The 22,561-nt window shown below is 39.4% G+C and overlaps 1 protein-coding gene across 1 annotated transcript in view; it reads right to left on the reverse strand.

Moving 5' to 3' along the window:
• Positions 1-22,561, reverse strand: part of ZNF462 (zinc finger protein 462) — a gene marked incomplete at its 5' end in the record, with an annotated part of 49,440 nt that overhangs the window by 19,845 nt on the left and 7,034 nt on the right. Inside the window, 4 exons of the mRNA XM_082497575.1 lie at positions 12,731-12,922; positions 17,096-17,214; positions 20,327-20,430; positions 22,208-22,372. Of these exons, the coding sequence (XP_082353701.1) occupies positions 12,731-12,922; positions 17,096-17,214; positions 20,327-20,430; positions 22,208-22,372 (580 nt within the window). The remainder of the gene's footprint in view (positions 1-12,730; positions 12,923-17,095; positions 17,215-20,326; positions 20,431-22,207; positions 22,373-22,561) is intronic.

Genomic DNA, 22,561 nt, shown 5'->3' on the forward strand with positions numbered 1-22,561 from the left:
AAAGCCTTCTGAAGAGCTTATACAGAGAGTCTTACACTTTACTAATGGTAGCATGCACGTCCCTGGTACTGCCTGTGTACTCTTCCCCTTTTCCCTTGCCAAATGCTTTCATTATTTTGCAATCCTTCTGGAGTGCAAGATTTAGCACTTCCTGAAGAAAAACACCCAGGATTAACACATGTGTATAGGGCTTCTGTTGGTTTCTGAGAATCAGCTTGCCAGACAGCTATCCCAGCATGCAGGTGCAATCCAGCTCCACCAGGAACACTTCAGATAGAATCCAAAGCCGACTAAAGGTATGGGAGGTTTTCCACCGACTTCAGTGAACCAGAGTTTTTTATGCCCACTCCAAAACCAGTGAAGGCAGTGGAAAGATAGCAACTGACTTGAGTTTGCTTCCAAACATGAGTTTGAGCACACAGCACAGAATGCACTGCCAGCAAATAAGAAACAGATGATGGCATTGAGGTTTGGGTTTTTTCATTTATTTTTCAAAAGCAGTACCTGAAAGAAGGACTATGGAGGCAAATCCACAGCCAAGGAGCAACAACACTGCCTTAAATTGGCAGAGCACTTCTACATGGGCACCTCCTCTGTTTCTGCTGGAAGAGCGGCTTGATGTTACAAACAGCTCTGCATGTACTTTACAGTCGGGCTGACTTAAGATGATGACCAAGTATTATGACAGCCTTAGCACTTACAGCAGCCTCGAACTGCTGTGCACCAAACTGCTGGACACCTTTTGGTCGTGTTGCTGAAACAACAGGATGCCTGGATGTAACAGTGAAGAATGAAGGAGGAAAAGAGCACAGCTTCTCCCTCAGAACTGACCAACAATTGAGTCATGGCTGTACACAAAGCAAGTTCCACCTCAGTCTTTTTTCCTGCACCCCATGCACAAAGGGTTGGGAGCACTCCAGGAAAGTGTTAACAACCTTGGTCTGGAGCAGGAAGAGGGACTAGCCATCCATGTCTGAAAAAAGTAAAATGGCCTTAGAAGCCTACATCAAAGTCAGAAAGCAGACGAAATACATTAAAATAAGCAAAGGGAAGAGTTAGAGAATTTGTATTAAGTAATGTAAAACACAAAGGCAAAAAGAAAACATGAAGGGGAAGAAAATGAAGAAAAATGAAACACTAGGAAGTACCAATTACACGTTAAGGAAAAAAAAGGCATCTTTTTCTTTGAATAGCCTCGAGGCAGCACAAGAAAATATAGGATGTTCATATATGCAATGCAAGGAAAGAAAATGAAATACTTAGCCCTGACTGATTTAAAACAATCAAGCAAATGAAAAAAAAAGCTCACACCAAAACCACCGAGATTAATTTTTAGCAGTAACTTTATCCAAAATGAATGGAAGGACTTCACCATGCAACTCCAAAAGCAAGGTAGCAACATGGGATGATCTGACATAAAAGGAAGGACACCTACATCATGCCAAGAGGCAAAAATTAACAGTAATTGATGCAGCCAAAAATGGAAGAACTGCAGCAATGCTGCAAATCTCAATTTTGAGATTTCACATATCACATCTACTACAGACTACCTGCACAGGAAGAATAACAAGGTTAGCAAGTAGTGTAATCCCTCCCAGCACCTGTGGATCTGAAAGACCACAGAATCCACCCTCATTCTCATATCCAAACGTTGAAATGACTAGTTGAAAGGAAAGCAGCAGAAATGACTGTCCACATGGTGCCCCATCTACACAGCCACATCTAAATTACTACTGCGTGCTGGTAATAACACATGAGGAAGCCTCATAGTGTCTATGCACAGGGTGAAGAAACAGCATTTCCAGAGTGCCTAAACCACTTAAATGCCTGGTAAGTGATGTTGCCACCCTCAAAACTTTATTCAGAGTACAGACACAAAGACTGGCAAAATGAGTATATCAACAATACTGAAAGATACTTATCCAAAAGAACATTCACAGTTTCCACTACAATGGAATGCAAGACAATTGTGAAAATGCAGTTTTATACACACCTGCATACCCTAGGATCATACACTGGGGAAAAATATACAATGAAAACCCACCACAGAAGAAAAATGAAAATCCAAGTTTTCATGGAACCTCTGCAGCATATAACACGTTTCAGATACCTGAAACAAGAAAAACTTGGGATCTTTTCAGAATAAAATAATAATTAAAGATTCTGATCCAGACACATAAATTTACTCAAAAATTAAATGTTTTAGTTTTTTGTAGGTATTTTCAGAGCTATAAATGAACATATACACAACAGCAAAACACACTAAAACAAGACACCTAAACCAAACAACACCAGACCAGAAAAACACCTGGACATGTTTTAAGTATGAGACACTGAGCAATAGTTGAGAAACCAGAGGAAAAAGTCCCTGTTAATGGAAAGAAATCAAACCATTGCTTCATCCTTTCAGGGTGAACACAACTATACACATCTGATACAAGCATTTGCATGCCTGCACAATGAGGGATAAGGATGGAAGGAGAAACACTGTTCAGGAAAAGCAACTGTTTGAGTACACTGGAAAGCGAGCTACTAATAATTGAATAGCTAAATGACCAGCAGGAGACAGTAGGAGATAAAATGAAGACACCAGGCTTTCCTGGTAAATCCACACAGAAACATCAACCAAAGTCAAAAGAGATTAGCATTTGTATGACAAATGAAACTGGGGAAGAGGATGTTTGGCTCCTGAGATAAGAAAAAACCAAAGAGAATGTATAAATAACAAAAAGTGCTTAAAAACACTTGGGGGGGTGGGGGAGGGAATGTAGTAACAATACAGGCTTAGGACACTATGGATCTGTGAGACAAAGTCCTAAAGAGATTAAAAGGAAAATATTTGGAATGCTATTTAATTTTCTCTGAATTTGTTCACATAAAGAGAAGATTTCTCTGAAGAAGACAGAGGAGTTCCAAGGAATTAAGAAAAGCAGAAGACAAATGGTTTCCTCTGGCTAGAATCACATTTGTGAAACCAAGTCAAGATGTAATACTATACCAAAAAGTACCAACAAACAAAAAATGTATGGCTAAAAGCACGGAAGATTGAACTAATAATTATATTAAAATGTGTGAGATAAGGCTAAGAGTGGAACCTATGAGATTTAGGAACATGATCCCTTCTGAAATTCAATGGGAATCAAAATTACCATCTCACTGAGTGGTAGGATAGCATATAATCATAAATGGCAACAGCTTGAAAAGTGGGAAGGTGGCAAAGCAGGGTGTCATATAAGGATTGTCAAGACTACACACATTTGTTCACTTTATGCCATGCAGCACTGACCTGGAAGGAAGAATATGTGGGAGGGTGAAATGTTCTGGCAATAAATTAAGCTGAGGGGAGGGGAAGATAAAAGAGAGTAAGATTCAGAGGGATGCAACAAAACATTCATGAAGAAGCTTAGGGAACCATACAGTACAAGGAACTTTTTATTCACTGCATGTTTAAAAACAGAATATAAACCTACTTTTCTACCTAAATTCTGATTTCTGCTAAAGAATATTTACATTGCTAGGACATTTTGAACGAGACATAATGGAAACAAATTTTGTGTCCTTGTTTGCACACTCCAGAAGACAAAGAGTATTTACAGAGGAAAAAAAAAAAAGGCCTGAAATAAAATTGCCATTTAAAGGATTTACAGGAAAAAAAAAAAATCAACACCAAAACCCAAAAATTTTGTTGGCAGGATTTATTTCAGCATTATCTGTAAAGGTCACTTTTTGGACCATTTTGGAGCAGCTTTTGTGAGAAAGATATTACATATATGTCTAAGGCTCAGAAGAGGGCAACCAGAAAGATACATGGACTATGCAATCTTGTTTATTCAAAAAAGGTGAGAAACTATATCCACGTTTCTTTTTAACTTTAAATTCTCTTTGAGTTATGTGCACACCTATCTCTGATTTGAACTGAGACAGGATATGTGCTATGCAGCTTCTTGTGCTGATATCAAAATCATTTCAAAGGGACATAAATTTCATCTAAGAAGAAGAAAATAAACAGTTTTATCATCTGAATTCCTTTACACAAAAAGACTCTCATACTGCTGCCTACTAAAGAATCTTGGGAGTTTCATAGTTGAGATCAAGGAGAGAGTGGCTATAATAATCTGTATAAGATGATGCAAAGGAGAGCAGTATGATTTTATAAGACTTAAGTAGAAGCAACGTAACTAATGAAACAAATTATACCATATTCTTTCCATCAGAAGAGAAGGATCAGTCCAAGAGCTTCCCACGCCCTACTGTTTCTGAGTATCCAACACTTCCAGGAATTCCCATTAGAATCAGCTTTCAAGACAGGCACAACATGGTCATGAATGCTGCCTGAATCATTACCCTGCTCTGCTAAATGCTGCGATTTGGAAGGACCAGTTTCAGGGGTCAGGAAATACTTCACCATGTAGCTATTCCATCTCTAGTTAAATTTTTTTTCCTTCTGTCCTACCCACAACAAAATTTCTTTCCTGGCTTCAACTTAATTTAACTTTCCTGCAGTCCTTTAGATGACTTGGCCACTTACTAGTCACATTTAGGATGCACACAACCCTCTCATTGTAAACTAGATTCTTTCAATAACTGCTCTACCACTTGCAACCTTTGCAACAAAGGTGCCAAGCCACTACAGCTTTCTAACCCCACTAGTTGCTTTGCCCATTGCCATTTTTGCCTACAGCACAGTGGTGATGTATGAGGAGTTTGTTTTGTTTCCTGTCCTCTGGCATGCACCTTATTTTACCGCTGTTGATCCACTGCCTTCTGTTTAAAGAACATCACTGGCTGAGAATCAGCTGCCACTGGCTTACACTGGGTGAACAGTTCAAACTCTTGGTTATGTTTCAAACCTGTATTCTTATAATTTGTTATGCAAGGAACAAATTTCCATTGTCTAAATACAGAGCAGCACTCAAAACCAAGACTTCCGCTACACGTCAACATCAGGATCTCCATATGCTTACCTACTTCCATAAAATGCATAAAATAAAAAGTTCTCTAGCTATTCCTTATTCTGTTGAGCTAAACTCAAACCTCATGAATAGAAGTGCACTTACAGAAGAGAGGAACGCAAACAGACCTGGAAATAGCTTTAGCAAGATGCTGATTTAACCAGTCTGCCAAAAGGACTTACTGGTAACAGCTTCTTTTCTGAATTTACAAAGATTTCCTACTTTGATTGCTTCTTCACTCAGACTATAATCTACCTTTTTTTTTTTTTTTTTTTGCACTGGTAACCAAACCATCCTCATGCTATCATGCTCCAAGATCAAGATTTCCTTCTCCTTTTTAAGAGCAATTCATCAGATATTTTTCAGGAGCACTCCACAATTCCTTCTTTATTGCTCTGGCCCTTGAAATGTTTGTATTAATATAAACACATGACCACAAACACATATGCTTCTATTACCTAAATGCTCACTTGCCTTTAAGCTTCAGATGAAGAGGGGAAAGAAACCCAGCTTTATCAAGTGCTACCTTTTTTCATTCTGCTTTAAAACTGGCCCTAAAATTACAGTAACAATATATGGGTACTGAGGATCCATTCTACTCATAGAGCTCAGGAGCTTGTAATTTGTTCTGGAGACCGCCAGCATACACCTTGATATCATTATTGTTATTATTGCCAACAGAAAGGCCTCATCTATATCACCAGCTCTGAGTGACCTCAGATCACTCCAGGCAGTATTTTCAAACATTGGTACCAAAATGTAGTAACAATGTCCCTTAAAGAAGAAATAAAACCAGGTACTTAAACATCAGATTTTGGTCCGTCGACTATGATGACGATATATGTCCATTTCAACACAGCTAAAATGAGCAAAGAGTTTTACCTCTCTGTCAAGCACCAAGTCCCTCCAGCAAGTTTTAGATCAATAGAAAGTAACTGGAGTCTCGGGGGATGGAGAATACCAGTTAGCTTCCACAAGAATGCTACTAACATGTGGGAATGATAGCCTGCAGAAATGCTCTCTTGCACAGCATTGGTCAAGTCATATCACATATCCCTTCACAGCAATAGCATCCTTTTTGCTCTGTATAGTGATCACAAATTCCAGGGACAGCAGTAGTCCATGACAGATAAGAGAGCATCACCTGCCACTTTGTCACCTATCCTGAATATAAAAATCAGAGCCAAAAGCAAAAACCTCAAGAAACAAACACACAGGAATCTAGATATGCTTCCTTTCCTCCGTGGGTGCAATCAAGTAATTTCTGTCTGGCCGGAAGGAATCCAGAAGATGTTTCTTCCTTCATTTATTACTTTATCCACCCAAACAACTTATTCTGTTTTCTCTCTACCCTAGGCAAGTATTTCAGTATCACATCAATGCCATCACAGCAGGCTGGCCAAATCCATACAAAGACTGGCAGCAACCTTCTCCCAGCTGCATGAGTTCCTGTCTCCATCCTGTTGAATCTCAATTTTGCTTTTACCCATTCAGTTCAAGCACAAAAAGCTCAGGACCAGAAAAGAGCACAATGAACAGCAAGTTGACACCCCCCTGAGCACAGCCAATGACAGAATAAACATCTCCCTCTGTTCCACTAGCCACAAAACTGTTCTCAACACGCTGTAGGAAAAGGCCAAAAGCCAAACAACTATACAGCAATGGAAGAGAGCTGCAGAGAACAAGGTCATCACCGGTGCCCTAGGTCCTTGAAACAGTGAGGAGTTTGTTCAGTAAACTTGGAGGTGAACAAGCCCTGCACTTGTTCCACCAGTCCCTGCCAATCCAATGCAGGAGAAAAGTTCCCATCTGATCCAACATCTGATACTTAGTTTAACGCTGATCACAAGAAGTAAGGCACACCAACAAGTACCGGAGAGTTTTAACAAGTACTGGCAGGCAGTGTGGCCACTGGCAGCACCTTTGGGAAGGAAAGACAGGCAAAGTCTGAGGGGAAAGCAGAAACTTGCTCTAGGTTAAAGAAAGAAGGAACATGGCTGGGGAAAAAATAAGCAGCCTGCAAGGAAGAAGGGTTCTGATACTTCAGAGTGAGGAGATGCATGCAGCATCACTCTTATAGGTCACAAAAGCAGGCAGAAGTAGACAGCTATCTGCAGCCTGACTGTATCTACAAAAGCAGAGGCATGTTCTGTTCTGCACTATGCAGATCACCATCTTGCATCCTTAACATGGATGCTATCCTTCCAACTCATCTTGCAATTAGGTATTGAATCTTTGCCTGAATTTGCCCTGTAGCATCTACTGTCTCTCTGCCTCCATGGTCAAACAACAGTCAAATAAAAGGGTTTCAAACTTCAAAAGAGTGGGGTCCAAACGCCTCGCCCTGAAAAAAACCAAACCCCAAACTAAAGACAAAGAAAAGGCTATTCTGCTCCAATACAAGGTTTCCGGGCTGTGAGGACTCTGACCCCAAACTGTCTGTTTGTCTCTGACCCCAGGCTGTCTTCCCCAAACAGCGACAGCCATAAAACACTAAGACACAGTAGCAACAATGTGTGAGAAACATCACCAAAGTTGAAGAGTGATGGTCTTAGGAACTTTCTGCCCTGATTGGAAGGTTAGAAAAATATCCCTGATCAAGACCCACAGTGCATGTGAACACAAATAAACAAGTCAGCAACAAACAGTGGTATGGATTAAAAAAAAACAGTAAGTCAGGGGCAGTATGTCTGAGCATATGGAAAATTTGCCTCTCTCTGAAAGGGAGGTAAAGAAGAGGGAGAAGCATGGCTCTAGGGCTAAGTGGATCACTAACAATCCTGCCTCATTGCCATCAGCTGTTGAACAGACTCCTTGCTTTCCACTGCTCTCCTTTGGTTCTGGTAAGTACATGAAACTGCCTTAGCAACTCTGCTAAAGGCTCTCAGCACCCCTCAGGATTTCATCTGTTCAGCAGCATAGAAGACACGCGTCCCAATTATGCATTATCCATTTTGAAAAAGCGTACAGAAATGGGAAGGGATTCACAGTTCTTAAACAACAGTCTCAGAAACAGGAGTTAGTCAAACAGTTTTGTACCTAGCCTAGCTCTGGAAAAGCAAGCAGATGTATTTATATTTTAGTCTCTAGATGAGGCAAAGTTCTTTTCCACTGGCAAAGGCTAAAGTTCAGAAGAAAGCTGGAACAGGGTACTGGGTGTTTCACTTAGCAGTTTTCAACGCATTTCCTGCTGCAAGTAATTAAATTTAATGAAGATGTTGACATACCATGTACTGGGGAACTCAAAAGATCCTCTAGTTCTGACCCTGCATGTGTTTTGTGATGTGTGCTGGTATTAATGATAGATCCCGTTTGGTTTGCACAACAGTGAAAAGCATGATTATTGAGCTTCAAGGGCGTGCACACAATGTGCTGCTTTCTACGTCTCAGGAACCGGTTACACTAAAAAGGAATGATCTTGTACAGTAGCAGCATGGCTGAGAAGATATTAGAAGCCACATTTAGAAGCCACATCCAGATCTGTCTAGTTTATCACTGCACTTTGCTGTTTTATTTTGACAATTTAATATTCTTAATCGGTAGAATTAAAAAACTGTTATTTTGATTTACTGCACAGTCATGATACAAACGAATTTATGAGGCTCCAAATCTGCCAGCCATATGAATGAAGAGTAGTACTTTGCACTACAAAGCAGTTAGGCCAAAGGGGTTATTTTCACAAAATAAAGAGCTATTCAAAAAACAGAAGTAGTACTAGCCAGGGCAAGTATTTTACATGCTCCCAAGAAGCTTTTGCTGAAGGTGAAGTCATAACATGAAACCATTTATCAATCTATTGAGTCATTCTGGTTTATGACAATAGGTTGCAATCATGGATTTCTCCAGTTTGTAAAAGGAAGGCAGGCCACCACCTCCACAGGCCGTGCATACAAGCAAACATGCGTAACACCAGTGCTTACACAAGCAGCATCTGTTGCCCTGTGCTTTCTCCTTAGCTGATGATCACTTTGCACATGACACCTGTTGCTATTGTTCCTATTCCTGTTTTCTAGCGTTCAGTCACACAATTTTTGTGTCTCTGCCTTCCTTCCAACTCTTCCTATTGAAATAAATGGTAGTCTTCTAATGTTATGCCTTGACAATGCAGACTGTGGGATTCCATTGCCTTGCACTCAAGTCAACAGGAAGAGAGCTAACCTTGCACAGTGCAATAGTGGAAACCTTTATCTGTGACACATACTGCCCCACAGGATGACAATGTCATCAATAAATCCATATAACCCTTCTGGGCAGAGATTAACATGAATATAAATTCGGATTCTCACAAAGACTGTGAAAGAGCACGGAAACTGATCTTGTTAGGAGATTCACCCAATCCTCCTAGCAGTTTGTAATATTTCAATTTACACTGAATTTTTACTGTGTAAGTTCTCAAAAGTGTTAAGCCACATTTAAGTGTAAAGGGAAAATAGGTAAATCCAAACAAACAAAAAAGCCAACCACACAACTGCCAATAAATAGTCAAAAGCCCCCGTTTCTTTCTTGAAGAGGAAAAGTAGCTGTAAAATATCGGGAGAACAAAACAATGTTTTACCACAATGGCAATCTTATCATGTCAACAAGAATTGGCTACCGCAAACCATTCAGTGCCCCTATGCTATGTAAAACAGAAAAGTTGCACTGGTGATCAACATTTGCTGTTTTTTTTGCATCTGTTTGTAAGAAAAACACCTCCAAAACAAAACATCATCACCCCACCACCCAAAAAAACCTGAGTGCTTTACCTCTAGTTAGATCAGTATACAATGAAAACATGTTCCTTATAAATGAAACACCACCCAACATGCAGAGATGTAGGATACAAAAAGCAGCATCTTCCAATGATGTCTCTGTAAGAAAGCTTTCTCTGCTGACTCACTGAGACTGACACAACCACCTTCTTACACTACTGCCCTGAGAGAGGCATACAAACACCGAAGTGATTATTATGCTTTCTAGTGACAATGTAGTTGCCAGGAATGGGCCTACCTAAAACGTTCAGCACCTATTCCACTTTAAGTTCACTTCCCTGAAAAGTATATCGAGCATCTACAATATCTCCAGGATATACAGTAGAACACTTCAGATATACTTCCTGCTACCAATACAGAACTAAAAGAGATGAGTCATAGAAATTTAAATATATTTGCATCTTCTAATGAACAGGTCAATCTAGAACAAAAGAAATGCTCTAAGAAAGGCCCTTCAGGGAACAATTTCTGGAGGGGAAAAAAAAAGCATCAACAGAAGTTCCACTGGGCTGTTGTCCCAGAGCAGTTCTATTCAGACATGCACTCTGCTATTACAATTCAGTACCCTTTTCCATTTTCTCCATTTTTAAAGGGCTTAACAATTGGCAAGATGAGTTCTTCTAGCTCCTCAAATCTCCCCACGTCATCCTGCTCTATCTCCTATTCCAACCACAATATTCATCCACAGACAAGAACCCTTTCTGCAACCACTTCAGTTATGCTTGCTGCATACCTACGAACCTATAAAACAAGTGTGTAACAATGTGACCAACCTTTAGTCTGCCTTTCACCTCAGCCTTAATTCAATTTGCATCACCAGTGAATGAACTTGATCATAGCCCTCACTGCAGGTTATTTATACATGCTAACACAGGCAAAATCCAACTACGCAATAACACGTGAGCCCCACTTAATATTGGCTCCAGCTGGACATAATAGTGCCCATCACACATTTCCTATTATTGGGACCAGTCTTTTATCTAGTCCTACATATCACCGTCAACTTGCAGGCCTAAGCCACAAAGACTTTGATTTATTCCCTTCTAAAAACCAAAAATAAATGATGTCATAAGAGCAGCCATCATTAACTTGATCTGCAGCCAACTTCCTAATGTAAAATAAATTACTTAAAACAGGTTATTCCTTCCTCAAGCAATGCTTAAAATGTTAACATGATTATTACACCTGTACTTGTCTGACTAGCTCCCCAGTGGGTGGCTTCTATTATTGTCGAAGTGACTTAACCATTAACCCTGTTTAAAGATGATCAAGCTAATTGGGACAAATTCTGCCTTGGTTTCAGGCTGCAATATAGATCTAGGTAATAGAGTCAACCTCATGAAATGTTATTGTTAACAGAGTCATCGTTTTATCTATTTTTAGGAAGTGTTCCTAAAGGCTGTAAAATTATCTTCTACGGTGATCTACACTTGAATTTTAGCTTCACTAATCATGGCTTTGAGCTCCTGGGATAAGCAAAAAAAAAAAAAAGTAAATGAACCATCCTTCCCAAATTCAAATATTGTCCTTCTGTATCACTCAACACATCATTGCTACCAAAAGATTGCTAACACACAGGAAAGACTAGGACAGCCACTGAAAATTATTCTTCAGTTCTTAGTCAGTAATGGAACATTATTTAAAAGCAACAAAACCCCAGCAGAATACATCACAAGATGTACTCTGCTTGTTGGATTAGTTTAAGCCAGCATTAGCAAAAATAAAAGCTCAGTAAGTAAGTCTTCATTGCACTGTTCCAGACAACTCTTTGACAAAAGGTAGTCTGAGAGCAGCTGGTCAAAATCTTTTGATAAGCTTCTGACTCCAGAAGTGACTTGCTGAACCACCAAAATATTATTCACATCTCTCTTTTTCTTCAATAAAGTATTTCTATGCTGATTATTTTTTTCTTTAAATTTCTTTCTGCCATTTTCTGAACTTATTTCTTATCTTTCACTCATTTCACATGTTATTCTGGTGGGAAAGAAAAGAAGGGAAGACGGGAGACCAAAAATGCTGCAAGATGATTACTGAAAATCTTAGTTCTCCCATCCTTAGTTTGCCAGTAACCGAAGCAAAACAGGAACAACAAAAAACTCTAAGAACCTCTCAAACTTCTGGGAAAAAGGTAGGGGTTTTGCCTCTTTTACTACCCCCTCCATTCATCCTAGTTCTTTGAACATCTTCAGGTCTGAACCTTTTATTTGTAATCACCTACATTCTCCTCCCATATCAATGCAACTCATCCAGGCATGAAGATTTTTTTTCCCAAAGACCAGCTCTTTTCTTAATTGGCAGGAAGTGACACCCAAAACACGCCTCATAAGCTACCACTTAAAAAGCCTTAACGCTTGCTGTGATACCACACATCACCTCTTCTACGAGTCTGCATTTTCTCTGTTAACAGTGTCCCTTCCTCTGCTGCTTTCCAAATATCTTCTGTGTACCCACCCAGCACACGGGGGATTAACAGCTTTCAAGAAAGCATGGAAAAGAAAATGGTTCTCAGATTCTCCTTCCTGCAGATGCAGCTTAATATTTGAAGGTACTTTTGGTGTCCTCTGTAGCAAGGACAAGAAGAATAATTACTTTTACTATCATTACATGTTCACATTTTAAGCTTAATCATGTGGTTTCACAGAAGTGCTCTACTAACAAGATAAAGGGATGGTTTTCAGGAGCATGGATGGAATTAGGTGATCCCTTCCCCACTTGCTATCAATAGAAGCTCTGCGTTTGAAAATTTTCTAGAATTTAAATCTCTTCTAAGAAGTAAAGCCAGCATTGACACATTCCAAAGTCAACTGGTGACAGGACAAGTTAATGGAGTGTGAATCAGTGAGGATCTAGAGCAGGCCACTTCCTAAAACACCACGTTTACTCTTGATTTTGATGCAACTTCAGTTTTTTTCTTAATGATCAAATGAAGCTGCTTTTTGGGCAAGCTGCCTGCTGTAATTTTTCTTGTAATAAAAATATTAAGTGGCACCTTAGACAATTAAATTCTTGCTCTGAGGCACCTCTTACCATTAGAGTCCTCCACTTCTTCAGCAGGAGTGTGGTTCTTGGAGGTGTGGTGGGCGTGTGAGGCTGCAAGGCTGACAATGCGGGGTCTTGGTAGTGTCAGTGCTTTCCCATGCACTTTCAAGGAGTGCTCTTTCAGCTGGCTGATTGTCATGGTGGAAAATGAGCAGGAGGAACATTTGTAGGCATGTTCACCTGGGTGAGCGAAATACAGGCAAGTCATCAGCTCACAAAAGAAACAAAATGGGGCCCCTTTTTTTTTTACTTCTCTTTCTGAACTCGGCAGTAAAATTCCCATGGACTCTTCAGTGAAAGACTGATCCCAAAGAGAACAAGATATACGCATCTCCTTGTTGGAGCAGTCTGGAGTCTGCAGGTACAGACACCTGCTTTGGACCAAAGTATCACTTTCTGACAACTGCAGATCCTTGTAAAGTGACTGATGCCAAACAACAGAGACCAAACTCTTAGCATGCCTGTGTTGCATGGTATGAGAAGAAAACAGACTCTGGGATGAAAATGGAGTCACTTAACAATAGCACTGCCAAATTTCTTTGGGAGCACCACAACTAGAGAGGGTGAAGTAATCTGTTGCTGCATGCAGCACATCCAGCATCATTTTAATGAAGAAAGAAGGACGCTACAAAATGCTAACAAAGATCCCTACAAAAAAAAACAAAACGGGGGGGTGGGAACGATTTACATTTCAGGAAGGTCGCAGTTTCCTTATGAAAAACCTGCTATTAGGCAGGAGTAACCTTTATAGAACTGGTAACCAAGTCAAGGTTGGTTTACTACAAGAAGTGAACATGGCAATACCAAGAACAGTGCATATCTGTAAGGCTATGTGAAAGTGTGTTATGAAAAAGCACTAAAAGAAGTGAAAGAACAGAAGTAATGAACAGTAGTGAGTTTAATTTTGAATACATTCCAAGCCATAGAGACAGCAAACAAGGGGAAACAAATCCTGAGACAAGATTTGTTTTGCATTAAGCATGGAGGCAATTGGAACAAAAAGTGAAACTGTCCCAACACAAACAATGTGATATTATACAGGTGCCAAGTTATTGTTTTCGAAGTGCCACTTCCATGTACAAGAGTAACACTGGCCACATATGAGTTGTACATAAAGTGCCAAAACTAATACAGGAGTGAAATATTCATGAACAGTAACAGAAGAAAAAGAGTTCTGGTAATGAACAAAGCAGAACATGTTTTCCATCTCTCAACAAATTTAGCAAACAAGGTTCTCAAACAGCATTGTTTCCAACACTGGAAATAAGTGAACCAAAAGAGAATGTGAAAACACAGGTATTGCAGCATCAGAGTAAGCACACCTGAAAAGATTTAGCAGCCATCCTACATAAAAATAACTCCCACCCCTCTCTTCCAGAAAAACTATGCTAATCATGGGGACAAAATACAACTTCTTAAAAAGTTTCTTTTGGTACATCTGAAAAAGAACAGATCACTTAGAATCTGAAATGGTGAAACAAGAAATTGTCCCAGATATTTTCAAATGGCATTCCTCATCTGCATATTATATCAGTTATATATTGCCTTTTTACAAACAGAAAGAAAACTTTTTTTTGTATAGCACATACAAGTTGCTCAATGCAACAGGGTACTATAAGGACAAAAGAAACTCCAAGGTATGAGGTACAAGTGAGATATAGATATAGACCTCCATGGTTTGTCAGTATAAAAGATTCCTGGATGACAGCAGGCACCAACCATTAACTTAAAAGCACCACAAGACATTAAAGCAAACAGAGGACGATTACATATTAAGCAGTCTAGACACAACTAATACCCACTACTCAGCCATAACGGTTCAGGTGGACATCAGCATGAAAGGATGTGTTTGATTGCAGAGGAAAGGCTGCAGTTTGGCTTAACAGAAAGCTTCTGCACTTTTTTGACAGCTAGTTTTGCATTTCATAAAACAATTATATTAATACACATACAAATAAATAAATCTAAAAATGTATGTGGTGGATCTCAACACCCAATATGTATGCAAAGCATTATGTTCCAGATTACACAGAAACTAAGCAGGGCCAATACTCTGTCTTACAATCATCCACTTGTGCATGCAGCACATCCGGTGTCATTACTAATTAAGCAAGGACACTAGGAATGCTAACAAAGGCCCCATAAAAATATAAGCAAACAAAAGAACAGGTGAAAAAGTTCAGATGTAAACAACAGACAGTCCATTTAGAGATACTGTAAGCTGTTCTGCTCCATGCCAAAGGAGATGGCACATACTGGATGAAAAACAAATGCCAGAAACACTGACTGGTACCAGCTGTTAGGCAAGAACGCATTTTATAGTCCACTGAATATTGACCTGTCCCCAAAAAATAAGGGAGAGAGGCAGACTGAGTAAAAGACTTCAGGATTTTACTGAATTTTAAAGATAACACTTCAGAAAAATTCAGGGGGATTGAATTTTCCACTTCTACATAAACTGATAATAATATTATTGACAAGAGACAAAAAAAATGGTAGCAGAAGTTCAGAGAACCACTGTGTTATTGAAAAACTGGGGAGTCTGAGGGGAAGTCTTCATAACATTTTTATTCAGTAGTATATATTTCTGAAGGATTGACTCAAAATACAACAAAGCAATGCTCTGACTGAAAAACATACAAGCAATTTTTCTGTGATGTGAATATTTGTTTGGTAGAAATGGACTGAGGCAGAAACAGATCATAAGCCTTTGGAAACCCTATTACACAAGTCATTGTGCAAGCACTATCTAGGCAACCATGAAATTGTGTTCTCATATGATGCACAACATGGTCCTTCAAGAAGTGTCCACTAATCAAGTTCAAGAGCATGAATTCATAATAAATAAATCAATGACTTACATGAAGAGAAGCGTGAAGTAAATATTAGTTGCATGCTAACTTTGGCTCTAAAAATCTGGCAGGTTCAAACAAGGTAACACAAAGTAGCCCAACTGTACAATAACATAAAGAAAACACTTTATGGTTGGCGAAGATAAAGAACCATGTCACCTCCGTACAGGATATGCGACTCTGTAAACTGGAACTGCTGCACACAGTTGGATTTCCTAGAAAGGACAGAATGCCGTGGTCCTATGCAACAGGAAGCTGGCAAAATTTAAGTTAAGCTAATCCACAATACCCATCTAAGTACAGAAAAGGGTCCTGGCACAAGCTCTGTGAAATCTGAAATCAATACAGGAAATGAAGTACAATCGATCATCAATCCCTCCTACATTTTTGTAGATGAAAAGCGCCTTTGGATCAATGGTGACGATTACCTTTTTTTTTTTAAAAATAATAAAATCAGCAGACAGCTATAAATTCCTCCTGCCTTTTCTCCCCATTTTCCCATTTTCCTCCTTCACCCTAACCAGAGTATATGACACAGTGTTAAACAAATAATAAATAAAGGGACATACTTCTAGCCCTTTTGTCATCTGTTCCAGGAGTTTCTGTTTGCAAGTTTTAACAACCAAGCGAGTTTGCAGTTTTTTAGATTGGTCAATATTCTTTTATTTGCATCAGACTGCATGTTTGGAGTGTGGTTTGAGAGTTTATTTTTTGTCCTTTTAACCACAAAGATGCAACTGTAGCCAGTGGAGCCAATGGGTTTTGACTCTAATCTTCTGATAACCTTGCAATGCATGATGTGTGCCAGTGGCAAGTGTCTAGGTCCAAGGAATAAAGATGAGGAAATTCTGAATCTTGCACTTTTTAGTTATCAAAGATGGAACACTTTAGGTGACCTATCCTGTATGATACATCACCTTCCCAGTTCCTGTTCATCAGAAGCACATTTGCTTGCTTGCTTGGATGGATTCTGCACTGCAATACAGAGATTTGCAAGACAAATGGAATCATGGCATTCTCAATCTGCTGCACACAGACCTGACTTCCAAAGTTTGCAGTGTTTGGTTTTAACATGAAAGCCAGCAAAAGACTCTACCAAAACCAGGTGCAATCCACAATCCTTTTCCCAGAGTCACCTAAAGCACAAACATAAATGCACACATAGCAGAGCAAAGCTCACTACCAGTCTGTTAAGACACCAATGGTATAAGTGGACTGATTAAAATCTATTGGAAACAAACAGAAATAATAATTAAAAAAATCATTCGTTTAAAAGAAAACAGAAGAAAAGGAAGTTGTTCTTGAAGTACTCATCACTGTTTTAAATTCTTGTCCCACTGATTCCAACAGGTGCGTATCCTGGCCAATCCCGACTTGCCTTTGAAAATCTTACCCAAATTTGGTGACAAAACACGTGATTCAAACCAGCATCTGCGGTCAGCAACAAGAATACTTGGGCCATTTCAGCTGCTGCACTGCAAAACTGAGAGGGAAAACTTACCAGCATGAGCCTTGAGTATATGGGTTTTCAGGCGGCTATTGTAAGAGGACTTGAATGGGCACAATTTGCAACGGAACGGCTTATGGTGTCCATGATGGGTCTGCATATGACGATCCAGACTTGAAAAGAGAAAGACAGAAGAGAGAAACACAAAAGAGTAAATAATTTCAACTCTTCCTTCAGATGTAAAGCAAAACACTTATGAGCAATAATAAATAAGAGGCTCAACTATCCTTTCTCATACTGTCTCTTAAATTTCAATAGGTCTGCTTAGAGAATAAAGTAGAATCTAATCTGAGGAAAAGGAGCAGAGCTGACACCAATTCTGTTATGCAGAAAGCAAGCCACTTAAATAAACTTATAGGGCAAGATCAGTATAAATTAAATTATACCTGATCCAGACTTAAAGGACTAGTTGAAACAAGAAACAGATAAGAAGAGTAAAATTATTACAGATTTTTTTTTTTTCCTGTCAAACATTTTTGTGAAAATATGCCTCCTTTTGTCTTACTGATGGGGTGGAGGGGAAGTATTTTTGACCAGCTTTACTGAGGAAGCCTTCTTTTGGTTACAGCAGCAGAAGCAGATTAGAGATCCTGTTCTGGGGAGGGTGCCAGCAGGCTTCAGTTGATGAGTTCCAGGATTAAAAGGCAGCAGAGTTTCAGAAGTAACAGTGTGGGAGATTCTGCATGAAGCTCCATGAGAGAAGAAGGGGTGGCAAAGACCAGCCTCTATTTTCTTCAGGGAAACTGGAAACCACTGACAGCTTGAATATTGGGGGGTAATTAGAACCTGCTCTCCAGTTTCTCATAACAGCTCAGTAGTTTGGAAGGGAAAAAAGGATGTTTTCCAGGTTTTCTAACAAAAGATCAAATTCATTCTATCCGAGTGAGTCCTGCAGTTCCTACACTGTGGTTGACAGCCATGAATTCACTTTCTCCAGGTGGCAGGCAGGTAGTTTCAGCTCAGATTGTAAACATTTCCAGTACAGGCTCTTCTTTGGACACATTTACACTTTGTGATCTAGTCTTAGTTTAAATCATCTTATGCATGGTGATGGAACAACAACAGGGCAGATACAGAACACTGGAGGAGTGGCAATTTGCCAAAACTACTCCCCACCTGCCACCTTAATTCTAGATGTATTTCAGGCTTATTTCCTTTTATTTTTCCTAAATCCTCCTGTTCTTTTTTTACTGAATATCAACACGTAGATCAAGTGGCAGTTGTTCCAGCCCTCTCACACTACACAAGATTGTCACAGGATCTTTAGTCCCACACAGTCAAGAGCTTGAGCCAGCAAATCCCTGTTTACGAGAGTTAACACTGAAGTCTGTGTATTCAAATATCTGATGTCAGAAAAAAAAAAAAAGACAAAAAAAAAAAAAAGGAACTTATGTCTCCTCTCAAGGCCACTTCATACAAGTACAATTTAATATAAATCCAGGATAGAATTTGTGGCAACATAAAATGCACAGCTTTTCCTGAGAAATGGGGAAAAAAGTCTCCTAAATGAGTAAGACATTGAACACTTGCAGCGAATACTTCGTAGAACAAAACTTGTTTTAAATAGCTGACAGGGAATGAGCTTACTTAACAATTAAAGCAGACTGCCAAAGATGTATATAATACATATCAAGCTTTTATAAATATATACCTTAAGGTATTCTACACGGTAATATTTAAAACTATATTCACAACCACATACGTTGCCAGCAAAATTATTCCAAAGGCAGGTTTTAAAGTTTTAGTCAGATTTGGGAGAACAGCAGGTTGTTTAAACATTTGGTTTGGTTTCTTTCACAGACTTTATCTCCCAAGACAGTAATTGCATGAGAAAAAAAAAACAAACAGATGAAGCAGACAACTTCAACAACAGCAACTCCTATTATCAAGTTAGGTGATACCCATGGAGTTCTTCCCTGCCATCCACCACCTTCTCACTTACCTGTCCTACTTGTAGGACACGACTTTGCTCCCTAGGCAGGAAACAGAGTGACTAGAGACCAAACTGAAGTCTGGTTTCAGAAGCAAACCTGTTTACTAGGCAAATAGCAGGCTGTGCAAGCTATGTGAGGTAGGGGTGTCCCTCGCTGTCAGCCTTGCCAAAGCAGGGTGGGATATGTCAAGTAGTACCCATCCTTCCCCCAGTTCCTTTCTTACTGTTGGCTGCTCAATCCCATGGACCTTTTCAACAAGGCAGACAAAACTGTGGCATCAATTTGCAACACTGACACTAGCAGAAATCTCTTTTTAACATAAGTAATTTAAAAATGCTTTTTATCATGCTTTTTCTCTCATGTGTTTGATTGCAAAACACTGACATCTTCACCAAATTTAAGAGCACTACTACTGACAGTGCTATGAAAGCCTACATCAAATGAGCATCTGGATGTCTCTTCTTTTGTTAAAATGGTAAATAAGCAGCCCTCTCCCCAGAAATTAGAGAAAACATGTACCTGTAAGTCAGTCCAAGATGCCAGTGGAAAATAGCCCACAAACCCCATTTTTGGGGGGCATACTATATATATATATATATGACTATTATCAAAATATTTTTAAAAATTACCCAGTTTAAGGCAAAGTCAACCTTATGGAAACAAATCCTAAGAAAAATGACTATTAATGATGACTACATATTTTTCACATGCTATATCAGACAAGGAAACAGGCTGAGGGAGTCACTAGGGTACCACACTGGTGTGAACTTGAAATATTTGTAGACTGAAATTGCATGCTGTAATTAAGAAAAGAAAAAAAATAATTTTAAGGTAAGTTTATGACAGTTATTTAACATTAGAATTGAAAACTCAATCATCAAAGAGATGTCATAAACAAGGCAATTATATGCAGCACAAGTTCCTTATATATGAAAGATTAACAATACTTTTTTCTTGGCTTGTTAAGTCTTGTGCATTAGACAAGGCTGCATAAGTGGTGGGCTTCACTGTTTGCCTACTGAAAGAAGTCTTACTCTTTTGCTTGCATGCTTTTCCCCTACGTGCAAAAAAAAAGGGCTTAAATAAATTCAGGAAGATATAAAGATGCAACCTTTTATAAATAGCCACTCATAATGGCTCTTTTTTATTTTTTCAGCTTGGAAAGTACCTAAACACTGAGAAAAGTGTTGCTCAAGATCAAGTTGAGTGCACTCTCCTTCAATGTCAACCTACAAAACAGTAGTGCTAGTTTGTGCTTCTTTTGAAAATAAAAATAAAAGCCACAACTTACTTGTGCCTGAAAGCAGAGACAAAGGAGCAATACTGGCAGCTGTACTTGTCTTCCCGGGTAAACATGGCCAGAGCCAAGTGACTCCTCTCGTGAGATCGCAGACCCTGCATAGACATCAAAACCCGGTCACACTGGCTGCAGTGGTAGCCCCCAGGCCTGGTATCATCTTCCAAGGATGCTCCAGATTCAGCTTCTGTAAATTCCACAATGCCAGGGTCTTTGGCTCCCTCACAACCCTCCATCAAAGTTGTGTTTGAAGAATCTTCAGCTTCCTGCTAAAAAACACATACCCCCCCAAAGCCATCAATTCTCTCTCCCTTCTGCCCCTTGGTCTTTCCCATGTGTTCATTATAATGCCTAGGTTTCCTGCTGCATTGTTTTTTGAATATATCCCTATACAAACTCCACATCAATGGCTTTCTGAAAAAGGGGCCTACTCTTGGGAGGGAAAAATACTATTACATCTATTATCTAGATACATGTATGTGTAAAAAAAGAATCTCACTCCTTGATCAAATTTGTGTCAGATAATGCAAAAAGACAAGAAACCAAATCAACTATCTTTCAGTAGTCTTGATATGAATCTTCTAAACTTGAACAGATAAATACTAGTATGGTATAGAGCAAGTTAACTGTAGTTTATTTTGCTCTAGCTTACATTCTGCCTACTCTTCAGACAGAATAACTCATCTAGCCTACAGTAGATTTGTCCGTGTCAAATTCACAAGAAAGAAGCTGGTACTCTAAGACTTTAGAATCCTCTTTAAAATAAAAAGCAACCAGAAAAAGTCTCTTTTGTATTCCCTTTCCTTTCTTTCCCTTTTCTAACCAGAGCATGCATTTTTGCAGCAACTTTAACAACTGGTAAGAATATGTCCATCACATTCTTTCAGCCATGAATTTCAGCTTTTGTTCCCTGCTGCAAAATTTCTATTCACTCAAAAAAATCATTGACCCTACATAAACTTCATTAGAAGGACATGGTTTGTTAGGAGGGAAGCACCTGAATCTGTCAGTAGTACCAGGTAAGATAAAGGAAGGTCAGTTGTAGGGCAATGAAAGCTCTCTCAGGTAGTATGAGTTAGGCTATGAAGGACTCAGCTTCCTCGCTAGCAGATGATGTCATGGAAGAAGCACCCTTAGTCAGGGACTGAGACCTGCAGCAGGAATCTTTGCCGAGAGCTCACTGCAGCGTGAGGACGAATACACAGCTGGTTCCCAGAGCCTTGTTGCACTTTCACTACTACCCCTGCCGATATCCAGGAAATTGGGCTGTGGAGCATGGCCTATCCTTGGAGATGTCCTAGAAGGCATCCCCTTTCACAGGGAGAAAGGAAAAACACATTTACACCTAATCACCTGAATGGGACTGGCTCAGCTGGCCATTGAATGTTTTGTTTAGAGCCAATGTGCAAATTTCATTTGGAAAGGTGTACCAAAAGAAACGTCGCATATGTGCAAGTCCACACTTCCTCTTCTTAAAAAAAAAAAAAAAAAAAAAAAGAAAAAAGAAAACAAGCAGCTCTTTTAGGGTTTAACTAAGCAAAAAAGTAGCCCAGAATAGCTGAGAGAAAGTCTCCTGCTCATAAACCAAGTCTTTCGGTCATCAACGACATCAACTCCTTTGCGGCTGAGAAGAAATGAGAATTAAATAGTCTTCGTGCCCCTGGATCAAGAGTGGAAAAAAGTTAAAACATCTTAAAATAAACCAAATGCACTTAAGAAACATAGTGTTAGATTAAAACATCATGCTGAACTGGAATACCCAGTTCAAACCCCATTCAACTTCACAAGAGCCCTCCATAGGTTTCCAACAAGTCCTTTATTTTAAACAATGCAAGAAGCTGCAGTCACCTTCAATCACCTTTCTGAAATTCTTACCTTTACTGTAGCTGACACAGAAGAGACATTCCCATATTGGACATGCTTGCGGAGGTGATTACAGATGGCTCGAAGTGTTGGATGGACTTCCACACAAAATTTGCATTTGTAGCCAACCACCTTCCTCTCCTTAAGTTTTGAAACATCTTCCAAGTGTCCAAAAGCCTGTTTGAGTACACAAGCATAAATCACTGAAGTATGCTTTATCTCATTTTTAGGAACACAGACCAGATTTAACACCTGAAGGGAAATTATGCTTGATGTACACATGTCCTGTTTTGCAGATCTGCAAGGTCAATTTTTGTTGACATATATTAATGCCTCCAAAGTAAGTGGAGAAGGCATCTGTGCAGG

This window comes from Vanellus vanellus (genome assembly GCF_965231255.1).
Source record: "Vanellus vanellus genome assembly, chromosome: Z".
In the NCBI taxonomy this organism is placed as follows: Eukaryota; Metazoa; Chordata; class Aves; order Charadriiformes; family Charadriidae; genus Vanellus; species Vanellus vanellus.